Raw genomic sequence first — 20612 nt, forward strand, 5'->3', positions numbered from 1 at the left:
GTTACTGTGACCCAGAGTGACTGTATTGTGCTCTTAAAAAAAGCCACTCAGCAATGATGCTGCCTCTGAACTAGTTTTTGTTTTGTTTTGTTTTGTTTTTTAATATAGAATGATAGCATCTAAGTCTTTCTGAGATTGAATAACCTCTGGAAATTTGATAAGACAGTTCCCTAGGAATGCTTGCCTACAGCCTATTGTCAATTCCATAGTCTTGATACTCTCAGAGCTTCTCACCCTTCGATACCTGGGAAAAACAAAAGTATCCATTTTAGGTTTCTTGGCCTTCTGCTGGCCACCCTCAAATCTTTTTGCTGGTGGTTTAATTCCTCTTCTCGCTTTCTCTTGGAATGATCTTGTTTAAAGTGCACATATGATCTTTGACTATCCTGCATAAAATGATTTACTCACTTCCATTCGCTCTTTGGACAAAGACAAAAGCCTTAGCTTGTTTTACAAGTTCCAGCATCCTGTGACACACTCCTGTACCTGTCTCTCAAGCCTCTCTTTTTCCAGTCTCCCCCTTGCTTCCCAGGCATTAGCCACATGGGCCACCTTCCATTTTCTTGAATGCACCATGCTCTTTTCAGCCTTAAGGCCTTCATTTATGTTACGATCATTATCTTTAGCATCCTTTCCTCACAGCTTTACCTATTAACTTTCACTGTCCTTCAAAGCATGGCTCAAATGTCAGTTGCCCTCTGATCTCTATGGTAATTTAGGTCTCCCTACACTATTCTCTTTCACAGTACCTTTTTATTCATAATATTTATCCCAGTAAAAATTGCAGGCTTCTTCAGTGTATAAAGGCAGGGTCAAAGCTCTGTTTTTTTATTGGCAAACTTATTATTGCATGGGAGAAAATCAGTAAATATCTTTTAAGTGAACTGATACACACTATTCCCTGTTTGTGATACAGGAATGAATGAGACATTTCTTATTTAAAGGAGTATACGGTAGTTTCCTTCATTCAACTTTGATTTTTCATAATGTCCTCTTCCTTTTTGGTAGTTTAAGGGATTTATACTTCTGTCATTTCCAGGAAATGGCAGAACATGGAGTATTAGATAAAAAAGGCAATGAACATAATTCAGTTTTAGGCTTAGTTGATTGATATTACATAATTTCAGAGTTCTTAAAGTGATTTTAAATTTGGAATATTTTTAATTGGCATATGTTATAAAAGTACAGAAAGAAATTTTTGTGCATATTTAAGAAGCTTAGCTATTACCTTTTTTCTGTGTATACAGTAATAGAAATTGCCCTGGAGAAACATACAGATTAAATCAGTTTAATTGAAAGAAGAGTTTACTTCTAGTTCCTATGACTCAAATCCCAGTCTAAACTTAATATATTGTTTACAGACTCTTTAAGTCATTTGAGTATGCAGTGTATGCATTTGAAAATGAAGGTTATTCTTAGTAGAACCCTTATTATTTTTATTGCTTAACCAGTGTTGCGCTTAATGCAGTGCATGTATTTCTGTGTAGGCTTCATGCAGTTTATCCAGTCAGTTCCTGTTGCTGAAGTTCTTGATACAGAAGGAAGCATTCAGGTACAGAACCAATTTTAAATGAGTTATGCAATTCATGAATATAATATCGTTTTAAAAAGTTCAATCTTCATAAAAAGTGTGTAGAGTTAAAAGTGCATGTTTCATTTTATCACTGTTCTTTCCTTGAGTTGTTTTCCTTTTCTCAGAAGTGAATAATACTAAAAGTTGCAAATTTTTCCATGTTAGTATGTACAGATGCTTAGTTCCTTAAACGGTGCCTAGCACATAATAGAGGAGTGGGAATAAATTTTATTTTTTTTTAATTTTTTAACATTTATTTATCCTTGAGACAGAGAGAAACAGAGCATGAACGGGGGAGGGGCAGAGAGAGAGGGAGACACAGAATCGGAAGCAGGCTCCAGGCTCTGAGCCATCAGTCCAGAGCCTGACGCGGGGCTTGAACTCACGGACCGTGAGATCGTGACCTGAGCCGAAGTCGGAGACTCAACCGACTGAGCCACCCAGGCGCCCCAGAGGAGTGGGAATAAATTTTAAAAGTTTGTTAGTTTATAGTTATCTTACATTCCAAATTATGGAAATTCTTCAGTGTGTTTAGCTACAAATTAACATTTGGCTATTTCCAACTTTATGGTTCTTCAGAACAGTACTACATGCTCTTGCTCACACATATTTTGCTCATTTGTTTTTAAGACCCCTCTTTTCCCCTTCAACCTTGTTGCTGTCCTTTAATATAGGAATAGGTGAGCAGTTCCTAGGATTATGCCATGTGTGTCTTTGAAAATTTTTACACTTTATAGACATGGATCATTTCTTATCACATCTTAATGGTTAATTTGTGTTATTTAAAAAAATTTTTAGTGTTTTATTTATTTTTGAAAGAGAGAGAGACAGAATACGAGCTGGGGAGGGGCAGAAGGAGAGGGAGACACAGAATCTGAAGCAGGTTCCAGGCTCCAAGCTGTCAGCACAGAGCCCGACGTGGGGCCCGAATCACAAACTGCCAGATCATGACCTGAGCCAAAGTCGGATGCTTAACCGACTGAGCCACCCAGGCACCCCAATTTAAATATGACTTTCTTTTTCCCTGTGTAAGAAGAATGTATGTAATTTACACAAAAAAACCTGATATGCCTGAAATGAAAGCTAATACAGGAGGGACTTGACAGGGGATATTTGTTACAATGTGTTTTTGTCTTTCCCAGTTTAGTATGTAATTCAGTATGGAGTTTAGATTTGCAGAAAAGCATTATTCTCATTTCTTGGCAAAGCAAGTGGTTATACTGTTCTTTGGTTTAAGGAATAGTCACTTGCAGTAGTTAAACATTCATGCTCACTAGAGTCTTTTGGGTTTTCTATGTATGTAACACATCATCTGCAAATAGTGAAAGTTTTACTTCTCCCTTACAAATTTGGATGCCTTTTATTTCTTTTTGTTGTCTAATTGCCGTGGCTAGGACTTCCAGTGCTATGTTGTATAAAAGTGGTGAGCGTGGACATCCTTGTCTTGTTCCAGACTTTAGGAGAAAAGTTCTCAGTTTTTCCTCCTTGAGTATGATGTTAACTGTGGGATTTTTATATAAGGACTTGATTATGTTGAGATATGTTCTTTCTAAACCTACATTGTTGAGGTGTTTTTTTCTTTTTATCATGAATGGATGTTGTACTTTGTCAGATGCTTTTTGCATCTATAAAAATGATGCAAAGATAATTTTAAGAATAAAAATTATTCTTTCTCTTATTAATGTGACATACTACATTGATTGATTTGTGAATATTGAACCACCCTTGCATTCCAGGAATAAATCCCACTTGATTGTGGTGAATGACTTTTTTTTTTTTTTGTATTCTTGGATTCTGTTGGCTAATTTTTTTTAAATTAAAAAAAATTATTTTTAATTAATGTTTATTTTTGAGAGAGAGCGAGATTGACAGAGCATGAATGGGGGAGGGACAGAGAGAGAGGAGACACAGAATCTGAAGCAGGCTCCAGGCTCTGAGCTGTCAGCACAGAGTCTGACACAGGGCTCAAACCCACAAACTATGAAATCATGGATTCATGAGCCGAAATTGGATGCTTAACCAACTGAGCCATCCAGGCGCCCCTTGGTTTGCTAATTTTTTTTTTTTTTAAGATTTTGCATCCATGTTCATCAGAGATACTGGACTACTAGAACTGATGAATGAATTCAGTAAAGTTGCAGACTACAAAATCAAGGTATAGAAGTCTATTGCATTTCTATACGTTAATAATGAAGCAACAAAAAGAGAGGAAAATAATCCCATTTATAATTGCACCAAAAATAATAAAATGCATAGGAATAAACTTAACCAAAGAGGTGAAACACCTGTACTCTGAAAACTACAAAACACTGATAAAAGAAATTGAAGATGACACAAAAAAATGGAAAGACACTTCATACTCATGGATTGAAAGAACAAATATTGTTAAAATGTCTATGCTAGTTGGGGCACCTGGGTGGCTCCGTTGCTTAAGCATCCAATGTCAGCTCAGTTGATGATCTCGCAGTTTGTGAGTTTGAGCTCCGCGTTGGGCTCTGTGCTGACAGCTCAGAGCCTGGAGCCTGCTTGGGATTCTGTGTCTCCCTCTCTCTGCCCCTCCCCTGCTCACACTCTGTCTCTCTTTCTCTCAAAAATGAATGAACATTAAAAAAAATGTCTATACTACTCAAAGCATTCTACATATTTAATGCAATCCCTATCAAAATGCCAACAGCATTGGGCTCTGTCTGGGCTCAGAGCCACCTGGGTGGCTCTGTCAGTTAAGCGTCATCCAACTTTCGGTTTTGGCTTAGGTCATGATCTCACAGTTTTGTGAGTTTGAGCCCTGCGTCAGGCTCTGCACTAACAGTGCAGAACCTCCTGGGATTCTGTCTCCCTGTGCTTCTCTCTCTATCCCTTCCCCACTCACGATGTCTCTGTTTCTCTCAAAGTAAATAAACTAAAAAAAAAAAAAGAAGAAAATCCCTTAAAAAACTACCAACAACATTTTTCATAGAACTAGAACAAACGGTCCTAAAATTTGTATGGATCCACAGGAGACCCCATAAATAGTCAAAGCAATCTTGTAAAGCAAAATTGGAGTTATCACAATTCCAGACTTCAGATTATATTACAAAGCTGTAGTAATCAAAACAATACGGTACTGGAACAAAATTAAGACATACACATCATTAATACAGAATAGAAAGCCCAGAAATAATCCACACTTACATGATCAGTTAATCGTTGACAAAGGAGACAAGAATATGCAATGTGAAAAAGTATCATCAGCAAATGATATCGGGAAAACTGGATAGCTACATGCAAAAGAATGAAACTGGACTACTTTCTTAAATCTGAAAATGGATTAAGGGCCTAAGTGTGAGACCTGGAACTGTAAAAATCCTACAAGAGAGCATAGGCATTAATTTTTCTAACATCAGCTGGTAACAACATCCTTCTAGATGTTGTATGTAGATGATGTCCAAGGCAAGGGAAACAAAAGCAAAAATAAACTGTTGGCACTACATAAAAATAAAAAAGCTCTGTAAAACAAAGGAAATGACCAATAAAAGTAAAAGACAGTCTGCTGAATAGGAGAAAGTATTTGCAAATCACATATCTGATGAAGGGTTAGTATCCAAAATATATAAAGAACTTACACAACTCAATACCCAACAAATAATTGAATTTAAAAATGGGCATAAGACATTTCTCCAAAGAGGACGTCCAGATGGCTAACAGACACATGAAAAGATGCCCAACATCACTCATCATCAGGGAAATGCAAATCATAACCACAGTGAGATATTACCTCATTTCTGTCAGAATGGCTAAACTCAAAAACTCAAGAAACAACAATTGTTGGTGAGGATGTGGAGAAAACGGAATCCTCATGCACTGTTGGTGAAAATACAAACCAGTGCAGCCATTGAGGAAGACGGTATGCAGGTTCCTCAAAAAATTAAAAATAGAACTATCCTATGGTCCAGTAATTGACACTGCTGGGTATTTACCCAAAGAATATGAAAACACGAATTTGAAGGGATATATGCATCTTTGTGTTTATTGCAGCATTATTTATAATAGCTAAACTATGGAAGCAGCCCAAGTGTCCATCAATAGATGAATAGATACTAGGGCGCCTGGGTGGCTCAGTCAGTTAAGCATCCTACTCTTGATTTAGGCTCAGATCATGATCTCACGGTTTGTGAATTTGAACCCCGAGTTGGACTCTGAGCTGACAGATCAGCGCCTGCTTGGGATTTTCTCTCTCCATTTCTCTCTGCCTCTTCCATGCTCATGCTCATTGTCTCTCAAATTAAATAAACTAAAAAAAAAAAAAAAATCGATGATGCACGCTTGCACACACACACATAGGAATATTATTCAGCAATTAAAAAAGAATAAAATCTTGCCATTTGCAACAGCATGGCAGGATCTAGAGGGTATAATGATAAGTGATATAAGCTAGTCAGAGAAAGACAAACACCATATGATTTCACTCCTATGCAGAATTTAAGAAACAAAACAAATGAACAAAGGAAATAAAGAGAGACAGATCAAAAAACAGACTTTTAACTATAGAGAACAAACAGAACATTAGCAGCAGGGGGGTGGATGGAGGAATGGGAAGAAAAAGAAAAGAAAATAGCTGGGGCTCAGAACATTAAACTGCCTAGGGTTGATGTTTTGCTATGCAGTTTTCCAACTGTGTAACCTTGAGTCACTTCTTAACCCTTTGTGCACAGAAGAGTTAACAGAGCAGACCTGAGGCTATTACCTTTAGAAAGGTCTGATTGCTAAGTTAGCCTTTGACTGGTATTTGGGAACTTGGCTTTCAGTGTGTTATTCCTGTGTTCTCTGATAAGAGTGGTTCAGTGTGCCTAGACTGTACAAATAATTTGGTTTACAGTGAACAACTTGCTTTCCTTCTAGAATTTTAACAGTTGCTAGACAGAGGGTGACTTTATGACCAGCCCCCAGTAAAAACCTTGAGTGCTGAGTCTATAATGGGCTTCCCTGGACAGAAACATTGCACCCAGATTACTTTTTTTTTTTTTTTTTTTTTTTTTTTTTTAAATTGGCATTGGAGAAAAGTAGTATGCTCAGCATATCCCCTCATAGAAGAGAGCCAGGAGGCTGACACATGGATTTCTCCAGACTTTGCCTGTGTATTTTCCCTGTCCTGATTCTACTGTGTATACTTTTGCTTTAATAAGTGTCACTTGTGGTACAACCATATGTTGAGTCTATGATTCCATCTAACAAACTTGTCGGAGGTGTTGACCTCCTAACATACCCTTTAGGTCTCAGTTTTTGCATCTTTGAAATTTGGATAATAATTTAATAGTCTCTGCCTCTAGGATTAGTACCTGAAAATGAGGTGAAGTGTATGTAGAGCTTTAACATAGTTTCTAACTGAAATTATTATTTAATAAAGTTATCAGTTATTACGTTGCTGTGTGCAATTGTGATTTGGTAAAATAAGGACAGTGCAGTTGGTATATTGATTCTTGGTTTCATGTCTGATCTGTGTAAATAGTTTTGCTGAGTCAGAGGTTATTCTCATGTTCAACTTCAGTAGACAATTAAAACGTATTTTCTAAAATAGTTGTTTTTGGGAAGTTACTCTGTTTCTCATTGCTGTACATCTTTGCCTAATCTTAATATTGTCAGACTTTTAAATTTGGAATTGTAGTTTTAGTTTTCCCTAATTATCACAGGTTGAACATTAAAAAATATATGCGTAGGCTATGCATTTCTTCTGTGGAGTCCTTATTTACATCTTTTGTTCATTTTCCTCTTGGGTTGTTTGGGTCTTATTGATTTATAGAAGTTGTTTATATATTCTAGGCATAGATCCTTTGGCAAGCCCAAGGGTGTTCAGAAAAGCTGAAACATAGGGTAAACTTTTTTTTTTTTAAACAGCATGTTACTTGTGTTTTCAAATAGTATATTCTGTTTTTCTTTAACATCTACATGTAAGGGAATAGTTCTAGTTGGTAATCAGAAAGAAAACAAAACATTATTTTCCCCACTGTTTCCAGACTCTTTGGACACTCTGGTGCATGTATTGTGTCCCTATAATTCTTTTGTTCAGTTAGCATCTCTCTTATATTTATCTTTCCATCAATTTCCCCTGGGAATTATTGGCACTTTCTAATCATTTTTATTGAGCTTTTTTTAAAAATTATTATTATTGATGTATCATTGACATACAGTATTATATTATTTTCAGGTGTACAACACAGTGATTTTGACAATTACATACATTATGAAATGATCACCATAAATCTAGTTACCGTCTGTGACCACGCATAGTTATTATAAGCAATATTATTGACTATATTCCCTGTGCTGTAGTTTATATCCCCTTGACTTATTTGGTTTATAACTGGAAGTTTGTTAATGCTAACAGTGTTTCAGTAGCTACACTTAACAAGTAATTTCAATAACTCATGTTCACTTTAAGGAGAATGTATGGTACATAAAACCCCCTCATTGTTTACATTCAGAAGAAAAGTGAAAAAAAAGTGATAGAGTATAGAGAAATAAAAGTAAATTCATTTCATCTAATGTTTTCCCTAAGGTGTAAAAGTAGCAGCATACTTTTTTTTATCTTAACTGTCTGCAAGCACAGTAGTAAGGCTGATTCTTAGAATATACTTTTTAAAGTCCACATTTTATAATTATTGACTAAACATTAGGCCAGGCACTTGGTCATGTTTTACAACTGCAAAATGTCTGATTTGTTAAGGATTATATTGAGTTTGTAAACATGTAAATTATATCTTTTCAGAACTTCTTTAGAAAATATGCACCGAGTGAGAATGGACCAAATGGAATCAGTGCTGAAGTTATGGACACTTATGTTAAAAGCTGTGGTAAGTTTTTCAAGCTCTAGTTTCCACTGATGCACTGAAGTCAAGGAAATAGGCTATCCTGATGTTGCTATATTCATACACATTAGTACACTGTAGGATTTTACCTTACTTCATGTGGGCTGCTCTAACAAAATACCAGAGACTAGGTGGCTTGTAGGCTGGAAGTCCAAGATAAGGTACCTACTTTGTCAGTTGACGGCCCTTTTTGGGGAGAAGACTTTTTTGTTGTATCTTCATCTGGCAGAATGGGCTAGGGAGCTGTGTGGACTCTCCTTTTAGAGAGCACTAATCTCATTCATGAGGGGTCTACCCTAATGATTTAAGCACCCCCTAATACCATTACATTGGGCTGTACGATTTCAACATGTGAATTTTGGGGGCCACAAAGACATTCAGATCATAACATTTCAATTCTCTATAAGAAGATGACTAAAAGATATACTGATAGAAGAAGTCAATTAATATTTTGACATAATAGTAATTAACAAGGTATAAATTCTGTTTAGTCTTTGGTGAATGTATCTTTGCAATCAGTTAACTGTGTTATTATTACAAGTTATCTCTTCCTGGAAGCTGTTAATTTTCTCCAAGATTTTCCCTGTGTTTGAGTAACTACAATTAAAGAGACTGTGGGAAAAGTCTCAGCAATAATTATGCTTTAGATAAATCTCAAGAGCTATGTTACGAGGATGCCTCTCATGATATTTTATTTTATGGTCCCTTCTGGGAAATAAGTAGGTAGTAGAATGCCAGAGGGATTAATTCGTATCGTTTCGACCATTTATGCCTACCTATCCTCATGAAGTTTATGTTCTAGAGGATTTTTTAATTTTCTTAAGCACTTTTTTGTTTGTTTGTTTTATTTGTTTTTGCTTTTAATAGCTAGATTGTTTAAAAGAGGGTTAGTAAAGGAGTTGACACTAGAGTTAGCCCTGGATGGGATATGGTATATAAGTTGTTCCTGTTTTAAGTTCCTATTTATACCTAAGGCAAAGTAGGTAAGGGACTTTAGACACATGTAACAGTTGTATTTAAACTTTCATATCATTTAATGGCTTATAAACTGATTCTTATACATGACATTTAAAAATTTTTCACAATGTTCCTATGAGGTAGTATTCCAGATTATTTTAGACAACATAATTTACTCCCAAATTTATACTAGATGATATATAAAGAAGTACATCTAGTTGGCTGAGAAGTATAAAGAAAATGTAATATTGCTGGGAACTTTAAAAGCACTGAAATAAAACATATATGTGTATATTAAAATCCTTTATGGTTTTAATTGTATTTTTACTGAAGGAATATAACGTGGTACGTGTAACTGTGCTCTCCCTTAAAAATGACCATGTACAGTGTATTTAGATTTAAAGACTAAAAAAAATTATTGAAACATTCTAGAGAAAATGTATTATTTCTTTTAGTTCCCCTTGCTCTCCCAACTCTGTATTTCTCTTTTCTTTCTCTCCTTCCCTGCTTTCCTTCTTTTCTTCTTTCCTTTTCCCCTTTCTCTTCTTCCCTATTTTTTTTTACCTTCAACTCTTGTTTTCTATGTTCTGAAAAAATTACGTATCATCTAAAGACTAGGCAGGACATCTAAGATCACTCACATGACAGTTCATAGTTCATACTGTCTTTTATAGCAAGACTTGTCTGTCAAGTGTCCTGTACGTGGCTTCTCTGTGGCTTGGGGTTCTCAGAGCTGGCTTCCAAGAGGAAGTATTCTAAGAAACAGAAAGTAGAAATTGTTGGTTTCTGATGGCTTGGACTGGGAAGCTGGTCATTTGTCATTTCTGTCATAATCTCTTGGTCAAAGCAGTCACAGAGCTTGCCCGGACCCAAAGGGAGGGGTTATAGTTCCCACCTTGAGTGAAAAGCATGTTAAAGAATGTGTGGCTATTCTTTAGTCCACCATGCCTAATTACTGAAAACTTTTTAACATCATGAATCTATTTAATAAATGAATGCTAACTTTTTCTGCTTGAAATATATACACACACATACTATCTATAAATATTGACTAAAATTTTGAAAGCCCTGCTCACTCTTAGTAAAATTACTGGAACAGTATATTGTGGTTGCATGTCGTAATTGTTTTATGTAATGTTCTATTACATAAATGTTCTATTACATAAAATGTCTTTTATGTAATGTTCTATTTTTTTCCAAGACCTAATGAAAATATGACTGGGTTTTTCATATAAAAAAATAGCCATTTCAAATTGAACTTCTTGGGGCACCTAGGTGTCTCAGTCAGTTGAGCGTCTGACTCTTGACTTCAGCTCAGGTCATGATCTCACAGTCCTGAGGTCAGGTTCCGTGCTGGGTGTGGAGCCTGCTTAAGATTCTCTCCTCCCTCTTTCCCTCTCCTGCATGCTCATGCGCTCGCTCTCTCTCTCTCTCTCTCTCTCTCTCTCTCAAAAATAAAGAAATAAGTTAATTAATTGCACCTCTTGGATACTTCAGTTCAAATTGGATCTTGCTCCTTTCTTTCCCCAATATTGTACTTTTATTCCTTTCCTGATAATCGATTTGATGGCAAGCCTTCTCTTCATCTTATTTTGAATAGCCTTCTTTTTCCTTTGTACCTTGTTGCGTTACAAAATAATCATTTGTATTTTAGGGTGTTTGGTATATTGGAGGTTGAAAGCCATTATTTGAGTTTTTCATTAGAGGATTTAGTGATCAATAAGTTGCTACTTTGTACTAGAATCTGATTGTTGGACATTATCATATAGATGTATGTATAAGTTTCATTTTAGAAAGCAAAGGTTTAGATTTTTGGCAGAGTGTAAGAAGAAAGTGATAATAGTTTTGGTGACAGTTTTTTTCCAGATTATGCAAGGTATCAAGTATATTTCATTCAAGTAAATAGAACATTAATTATTTTTACAAATATATTTTTGCTAAGTAAAGGGAGATACTATCATTTGGTTCTCTAATATTTCTCTGAATTTTACATCAAAGTTGTATTATAATACCAATTTAAAGATATTGTGCATTTCATATGGGCTCAAAACACTAACGGGCAACATCCTTTTGACAAAATTCTCTTGGACAATCTACTCTGTGCCATTTCATATTGTTCTGAATCTGTTATCTGTGCTTTAAAAATTTCTGGGGATCATCTGACTCTTAATCCATGTCTTTTCCAGCATGTTCTCTCTTAAGCATTGATACTTTGAATTATTGGGACACCCTGATTTCACCACCCCCTCCCCCATTTATATACATATGAAAGAGAGAAGATCATATGTTATCTCACTTGACTTAAAAAACAAAACAAAACAAAACAAAACAAAATAAGACAGCGGTGCTTGGGTGGGTCAGTTGGTTAAGTGTCTGGCTCTTGATTTTGGCTCAGGTCACGGCCTCATAGTTTGTGGGATCGAGCCCTGTGTCATGCTATTAGAATGGAGCCTGCTTGGGATTCTCTCTCCCTCTTTCTCTCTGCCCCTCCTCTGCTCGTGCACTCGCTCGCTCTCTCTCAAAACAAATAAACTTTAAAAGAAAAAAACAAAAAACATCTATTAAAATGACCCTTAAACATATTTATGACCTTAACCCACTGAGGCAGGGTAAAGGCTCTTTCCCATACATTTCCCATTTCCATTGGAAAATAATCCAGTAATAATTACTGTAAAAGCAAACATGATGATAGAAAGTAGTATATAAAAACATCTTGCTTTGTCAGTAGAGACAGGCAAAATTCATGGCATGTCTAGTTGTGTAAAAATTTTAGGTCAAATGTACTGTTGCTACACATGTGAATCATTACTCTGTAGAGGCAGCTAAACAATGAAACAAAGTAAATAATGATAAAACTAATTTATAATGAACCAAAAGATAAGCTGCACCATACAACAATTCAAGTATATTGATACACAGTGATGTTCTTTTGGAAAATTGCCAGTGTTTTAACAATGTTCTGATGCACATTATCAGGAGTTTTCTATCCTTCACAAGTATTGAGTGGCAGCCAGATTGCTAAGTGACTCACGTATTAGAGAGCTCGGTGTCCTAAGTTCTTATGTGTTCTCTTTATGAATTTCCTTTAGCATGGCGCTCACTAATGTCGGAGTGGAGGGCCATTAGTCGTTTGTGGATTGCATATTTTGCAGCAGTTTTAGAGCAGCAGCACTCCAGCATTCCCACTGTAATCCCTGGACCAGCAGCATTGGCTTCATCTGGGAACTTGTTTGTATTAACAGAATCCCAGGCCTTGCCCCTGATGTTTTGATTAGAATCTTCATTTTAACAGGATTCCCAGGGGATTCTAGTACATTAAAGCAGAAGGGAGTACACAAACTGTGGTGTGTATAGCAATCACTTCCTAGCACTGCCCCGAGAAATTCTGATGCAGCAGGACTGAAGTGGGCCCTAAGGGTTTGCATTTTTAAGAAGCTTCTAAGGGTGAGTGATGCTGCCAGTCTGTGCATCATTTTGAAGAGCAGTTTCCTAGCAAGAGTCAAATCAGTTTCTTCCTACAACCTTCCTCATAGTAAGTATTTTAGGATTTTTAGGCCACATGATCTCTGTTGTACCCATTCAGCCAGGCCAGTGTCGTGCTCAAGAAATAGGTAAATGAATGGATGTGGCTGAGTTCCAGTAAACTCTATAAAATACTAAAACAGAGGAGGTCCCACTTTGGCCGTCAAGCTGTATTTGCTCACCCTTTATGTAAGTGGCCCTCAAGTCCCCCAGTGGACCACTTAATGTGTCAACAATTGTATTCAGCTGAAGTTAACATAATCTATAGTGATGCACACACACAAGTCATTTTCTTTTTTGTAAGAAGCCCAGATGTCAGTCATTGTAGTTGCTTTAGCTGCTTATGGATGTTAGGGCCAACCAAGGTCTTTGTGATTCTCTTGGCCTTCTCCCAGTGGTCCCAAATGACTATTGCAAATTCAGTCATCATGTTTGCAGTCCATCCAACCAGGAGAAGAAACCTAAAAGGCTCACTTCCCAGCTCAGCCAGCCCCATCTTTAAACATGCTCATCACAAACCTACATTTGTTTATAGTTCCCTGGACATGCCTAAGTGCAGGTGAGGCTGGGAAATACAGTCTTTTACCTAGGCATGGTCTTGTCTCCCAGATCCTGGTTTTGTTTTAAGGAAGAAACAGATTAGATAGTGTGTAGACAAACTAGTAGTTCCTGTCACAATGCAGGCTATATTTTGAGAATAACTGATTTGTTACAGTTTAGTGAAAATTGTTAGTAGACCAATAATATGATTAGAAGCATTTTTTGGGTAATAGTGTGCTTTCATTCATTCTGTACATATGGATACATTTTGAAATATATAAAATGTATAATTTCACCTGTAATTAGTCTATGGTTAGTTATTCTAAACAAATACACTTGAACTTAAATATCTTGAGTGTTGCATCTGTCTAAATAGCCACTTTGGGGAACAGGAGTTATACAATGCAGAAGTGGCTTGAGCCAAGGACTTTAGAGTGAGAGTTAGGTTCAAATCCCAGCCTAGTGACCTTGGACAATCTCGTTAACTTCTGGAGCCTGAGATATTTTCATTAGAAGGATAGTTACAATACTTAACTGGCATCATTAAGGGCTAGAGATGATGAATGTAATGTGCCTACCTAAGGGACTAGCTTTCAGTAAGTTGTAACTATGATTAATTAATTAATAATTAATGATTAATCCAGTGAAATTAATTTGGTCATTAACAGGTGGCCCAGTCTTTTTCCTACATATTAACTGAAATAAACATGCTTTTGTAAATACTGATATAGCCATGTGTATGTTTATAAGTTATGTTTCTTGTTACATTAATAATAGAAATAGAATGGAAAAAATAATCTTCAAAAAGGTGATATTTGCTTAATTTTATTTGAGCATTTTCAACACATGACAGGTTTCCAGACTTTTTAGAAGAGAAAGGCAAAAGAATAAAGATAGAGCCAGTGACTCTGCCCCTAGCCCTGCTCATGTAATTTTTCTTAATACTTTAGAAGATTGTGCTGTGAACTTCTTAAGCGCCTTTACCACTCAAGTGAATTTAATTGTTTTTCTATCTGCTGGCACTTCACGATTGTTTCTCCAAAGATTTTTCTTTTAAACCTACATTTACTTTTGTTCTATTATAGATAATAGGGTTGTGGGATGCTTGACTTTATTATGTGTATTTCTGTAGACACTTCTTTTTTCTGCTGTCATCTGTAACATGTGTCCAATTTGAAATGAGAAATGGGAGAATCATATTATAATTAAGGTTCCTGAAGCCTGAATTAACTTTTGATAGAAATGACTTTTATAATTTGACAAAATTCTACAAGATATTATTTCTCATGCAAATAGCAATTTATATTGAGTTTCAACTGATAAACTCTTCATAGAGTCAAAGAAAATTACACAATTGAGAATTTGGGTGATAAATCAAAAAATAGTAATTAAATTGAAATGAAAGTAACACAGACTGCTTTTATACTCATTTGTATGTTTGACCTGGTTTGCATGTGTTTTCACAATTTTTTAACTGTTATTTGCAGCTGGATATTGCGTGATTACATACATACTTGGAGTTGGAGACAGACACCTGGATAACCTTTTGCTAACAAAAACAGGTATCAAATCATGGCCACCAGTAGATGTATATATTTTATATGCTGGTGATTTTTACTGTGGAATCTGCTTAGTAAAACAAAATAAGTTGCATAAAACAAAATAAGTTGCAAAATGTGGTAGGCACATTGCATAAGTGAAGAAAAGTCAAATAGTTTTTTTTTTTAAATGTTTGTTTTTAAGAGAGAGAGAGAGACAGAACTCATGAGCACAGGAGGGGCAGAGAGAGAGAGAGGGAGGAGAGAGAGTCCACAAGTGGAGGAGGGGCAGAGAGAGAGAGGGAGACAGAGGATGCAAAGCAGGCTCTGTGCAGAAAGCAGAGAGCCTGATGTGGGGCTTAAACCCACGAACTGTTGAGATCATGACCTGAGCCAGAGTTGGATGCTTTTACCTGACTGACCCATCCAGGCACCCCTGAAAAATCATATAGTCTTAAAAGTCCCTTCATATGGTACCTTTGAAAGAAACTCCCATTCTTTATTTTTTTAAATTTTTATTTATTTATTTATTTTGAGAGCACAAGCTAGGGGAAGAGGGGTGTGTGTGTGTGTGTGTGTGTGTGTGTGTGTGTGTGTGTGTATGGAGAGAGAAAGAGAGAGAGAATGAATCCCAAGCAGATTCCACGCTCAGTGTGGGCTTAATCTCACGACCCCAGGGTCATGACCTGAGCTGAAATCAAGAGCTGGACACTCAACTGACTAAGCCACCTAGGTGCCCCCCAAAACTCCCATTCCTTACAAAGAATCACTTCAGTAGTAATTCTATGGGTGGTCTTCTCGCTCTTCCTTCTGAAAATGCCACCTTTGGGGGAAAGCCCATAATAATGTATGCAAGCAGTTGAGTTAGTGTTACTGCTTACTTACAATGTTACTTACTTACTTCCTTACTTACAGCTCTAGTTAGTGTTAGAATGAGCTCACATTAATCCCTGTCTTTAATTTTTTGCTTTTCCCCTTGGAGTTCCATGGAATAATCATTCTCATCCCCCTCTTCGTGATAATTATTTAGCCCCTTGGCTTTAACACCATCTTGAAGCAAACAACTTTCAAACTTACAGCACTGTACTTTAGTCCATTTCATTAAGCTTCAGACTGAAATATCCAACCACTTACTTGACTTCCAAATTATATGGTCAGTTGTAAAAGTTGTTCCCTTCCTCTACTACCTGCTTAATAATACCTGCTCCTCACCTAATTTTTTCTCATCTCAGTAAATTGCAACATCATCCACCCAGTTGTTTAAGCCCCAGGCTTAAGAGTCATTTTTTTTTTTTTTTAATTTTTTTTTTAACGTTTATTTTATTTTTGAGACAGAGAGAGACAGAGCATGAACGGGGAAGGGGCAGAGAGAGAGGGAGACACAGAATCGGAAGCAGGCTCCAGGCTCTGAGCCATCAGCCCAGAGCCCGACACGGGGCTCGAACTCACAGACCATGAGATCGTGACCTGAGCCGAAGTCGGACGCTTAACCGACTGAGCCACCCAGGCGCCCCAAGAGTCATTTTTAATTCCACTCTTGGCCTCATTTCACATATCAAACCTATTAGCAAATCTTGTCTACTCTTCACCTCCAAAATGGATCATGAAGTTATCCACTCTCTTCATTTCCACTCCTTTGACTCCATTTGAAGCCACTACCATCTTTTGCCCAAACTATTTGAATAAAATCTGAACTCTTTACTGTGGTGCTTGTGGCTTGCCCACACTGACCAATTTGATTGTGTAATGTCAATACTCCTGCCTCAGACTAATGCCCTTGTTTTTCTCTCTGGAAAGCTCTTCTCTCAGATCTTTGCAAATCTGACTTTGGTTATTGAGTCTAAGTTTGAGTGGGATCTCCTTAGAATAGCCTTTTCTAACTCTCTGATCTGAAATGGCTTCTGAAATGTACTTGCCACACCACCCTTCTCCATTACTCTCTATTATTGTTTCGGTTTCTGTAAAGCACTTACCACCAGCCAAATTTATTATCATTTTTTGTACGATAAAACAAAGATTTATTGAGCAACTGCTGTGTGTCCGGTATTGATCTGGGTTCTGGGGATACCAAAATGAACAGAACAGACACAAATTCAGGTCCTCATGGAGCTTGTTGATCTCATCATCTTCTCCCATTCAGGATGCAGGTTCCATGAGAGCAGGGACCTTGTCCATCCAGTTTGCTACCATTCCTCCAGAACCTTGAACAACACCTAGCTAAAGTGATTGATAGATCACTGTTGAATTAATGAATGAGTAAATAATTCTTCTCTTCTGTGTAGTCTTTTCTTCCCTGGGCTAAATAATTCAAGTTTCTTCAGTCTTCCACAGAAAATAGATTTTAAATTACTCTTAAAATGGTCTCTCAGGTAAGAACATTTTCTGTTTTGTTAGTATTCCTCCAGATTGTGATACCGAGAATTTAACACCTCAAACGTAATTTAATATTTCAAATGTAGTCTAATTATTAATATATAATTATTAATTCACAGAATCTAGAATTTCATATATTAGTGTGAAAAATTATCTGTGACAGAATTTGCATGTGGGATTCATGTCTGTGTCAAGGCCAGGCTGTCCCTGTAGTAACTAGGACCACAGAATGTTGTGGAGGTTCTCGCCAAATTTGCCAGTGTAGCAGAGGATACTTAGAAAAATGTTATGGTGTATTTGGAGAGAATTTTAATTTGGAAGAAGTTTTCCTGTGTTGTTCTTTAATGCTCTGATATTTTAATTGAATCTTTTAACCACAAGAATCAAAGTACCAAAGTGATTCTGTTTGTTTTTGTATTGAAATTATTTTATAATTATTTTATAACTACAATGCAATTATTTAATGTATAGAGTGCCATTACATCTATAATGTTATTTTCACATATCTTGTCACATACCTTGTCTCTTCTTTTGGAGATTGATAAATAATATACCTTTTTCTTTTGGACTTTGAGAACTGCTGTGTGTGTGTGTGTGTGTGTGTGTGTGTGTGTGTGTGTGTGTTGGGGATTTTTAAAAATAAGATTTGGAAATCAGAGTCTATTTAATACACTTCTGTGGTCCAGTTCACAATTTGTTTTAATGGAAATAGAATATAAAATTTCAGAAGCAGGTTTTAAGCATCTTGTCACCAGTTTTCCACTAGGGGGTGCTCTAAATATGACTTTAAAAATCAAAAACTTACAATGTGCTAGATGAGAGACATGTTCTCTTTCTTTTGAAACGGCATTTCTTTTGGTTATTTTTTCTTAACTGGTCTTTAATTATGTCATTGATATCATACAGTTAGCATTTTAAGTCTTACTTGCTAGGATTAATGCCTTTAATTTTCAAGTTTAGTTTTAATGAAATTAGATTATATAAGGAAATACCAATTATATCAGGACAAATGCAAGTATGATGTATTCCTCAACCTCTAAAAATTTGTAATAATTTATTTCAAAATGTTTTGTGTTTATAGTCATTTTTTACTGACAGTTTATATTTCAAAGTGGTTTTTACATAGGTGATATAATTAGACTTTGTATAATTTAGACAAGTATTACATATTAAATTATATACATGAATTTTGAATGTGGTTCATTGCAGGAAATACACCTTAGAACTTGTAGTTAAAAAATGCCTCAAGTATCATGAAGCTCCTCCATTGTGAATTTGGGTTCCACTATGTCTTAGGCACAGACTGTGACGTATTAAAACTTTAAAACTTTAGATTCTCTTATGTAACTCTCCAGTCTCAGTGTTGATGGTGCAGTTTTTATCATAAGTAACATTGCTCCCATTCTTCAGAATAAAATACCTTTTGTCTTCTTATCTGCCAGCTTGAGCAGGTGTAGTATCCATGACTTTGCTTTCAGATGAAAGTGGTTTGGAATTGTAAGTAGAGTTCCACTGATTCTTCTGTGCCCAGTTCCTTGTCATGAGAGATGGAGCAGAAAGGAAGAAGATACTTAGATTTCATTTTATTGGGGATCTCTTGGAGATTTGCCCCCAACACACTGTTCCACCTGTAAACTTAGATGAGACACAAGAGGGTTAGATTGATAACTTTAGAAGTGTGTGGAAGAAAATGTTTCACTGCATAGAAAGAATTTCAAAATGTATACAACAATAATGTGCAAAAAGGCAAAATATGAGACTCAATTACAGATTTCCCAGAAATTTTTTTGCCTGGGTTTATTGGTGTGTTGATACTTTAGCTTGGTTGAAGTATCCTCAGCTTGTCCAGCAGAGGGCATTGTGTGTCCACCATAAATGTGACAGTCTGTTAATTCCTTTGTCAGTGTATTGCCCTGTGGTCACTTATAACATTGTTTTCCTGAAGCAAATTTGTAGTGAATGGTATTTCACTTATCAATGCAGTGATGTAGCATTATTTGGGCAAGAAATTAAAAATTTAAGCTCTAGAATGGGATTGGAAACATGAATTTCTTTCAGAGCTGGTATCCTTTGAGGAAGCTTTCAGAAGTTTGTTCAGGGTTATTTGATTGTGACAGGACTCAAAGCCTGATTTGGGTTTATCTCAACTGTGGGGAAAAATTTTTTTATTGTTTATTTTTTAAAATTTGAGGGGGAAAAACCAGGACTGGTATAACTGAAAAACTTTATTGTTTATGATTTACAGACTTTATAACAGAATGAACATTTATATCAGTATATAAATAAGTGAAAAACATTCATAAATGAAAACAAGGAGCTAGATATCTGTAGTAAATGGAAAGTTCCCTGTAGTTCCTGAGGATGGCTCTTCTAATCTGGAGCTGTCCATTTGTACAGTGAGAGGAGTGGTGACTCTTTGTCTGTCTCAGCACTTCAGAGTAATGCTCTCTGAACCTTTTGTCACAAAGCCTGAAGGTAAGAAAGTCACTGTTCCCTAATTGGAAACTTTTCTTCATCATTCTTTAACTTTATGTCAAATTAATGCACATCCTTTTTTAATTCTGAGGAATAGTCTCACATAGGAGTTAATGTGTCAGGATCTAAAGTAAACATCTTTAGTTTTAAATTGCCCCTCCACCATTGGGTGACTTTGGGTAAGTCGTCTCTCTCTATGACTCAGTCTCTTTTCTGAATGTGCCCATAAGAATAGAACCTCTCTGCCTGTGGTGTGTGAGAGTTGAATGAGATAATGTGGGCAAGGTTTTGTACGTATTGAGCATATAGTCAACATTTCTTAAGGACTGGCTAGCTATTATGGTTTTCTTTGTTGGTTTACTACCAAGAAAGAAGAATGCCTTCCTTTTTTGGCTTATGTAGCTTTTTTATTTGCAGTCATAATTTTAGAGATAAAAATATAATTAATGTATTTCAAAAATTTCTTTTTCCCACTCTTAAAAATACAAACTCCTTTCAGTTACTGCCTTTTAAATTCTGTTTTGATTGGCTCTTTATTTTAGTAGTGTAGGAAGGTTTATGAGAGAGAAACAGTCAATTTTATCATGGATTTAATGTTATTCTTTCTGTTTTAAGGTAAATCTTGATATTTTGAAAGTAAATATGTTTGTTTAAGTGTTTTATTTTTTTCTTAGGGTATAACACAGTAGTTCAAAATCTTCTATAGGGAGAACTTAGTTACTACTCAAATGGTGATGCTTCCTAAGCTATTTGTATTTAAGTTAATTAGTTTGGTAGGTTAAAAATACTGTA

General features: G+C 36.0%; 1 protein-coding gene across 1 annotated transcript in view; it reads left to right on the forward strand.

The window, feature by feature from the left end:
- PIK3C3 (phosphatidylinositol 3-kinase catalytic subunit type 3) overlaps nt 1–20612 on the forward strand; it is a 139900-nt gene that overhangs the window by 85762 nt on the left and 33526 nt on the right. The window contains exons 19-21 of the mRNA XM_042911319.1: nt 1488–1552; nt 8316–8400; nt 14922–14996. Of these exons, the coding sequence (XP_042767253.1) occupies nt 1488–1552; nt 8316–8400; nt 14922–14996 (225 nt within the window). The remainder of the gene's footprint in view (nt 1–1487; nt 1553–8315; nt 8401–14921; nt 14997–20612) is intronic.

This window comes from Panthera leo, chromosome D3 (genome assembly GCF_018350215.1).
Source record: "Panthera leo isolate Ple1 chromosome D3, P.leo_Ple1_pat1.1, whole genome shotgun sequence".
Lineage (NCBI taxonomy): Eukaryota > Metazoa > Chordata > Mammalia > Carnivora > Felidae > Panthera > Panthera leo.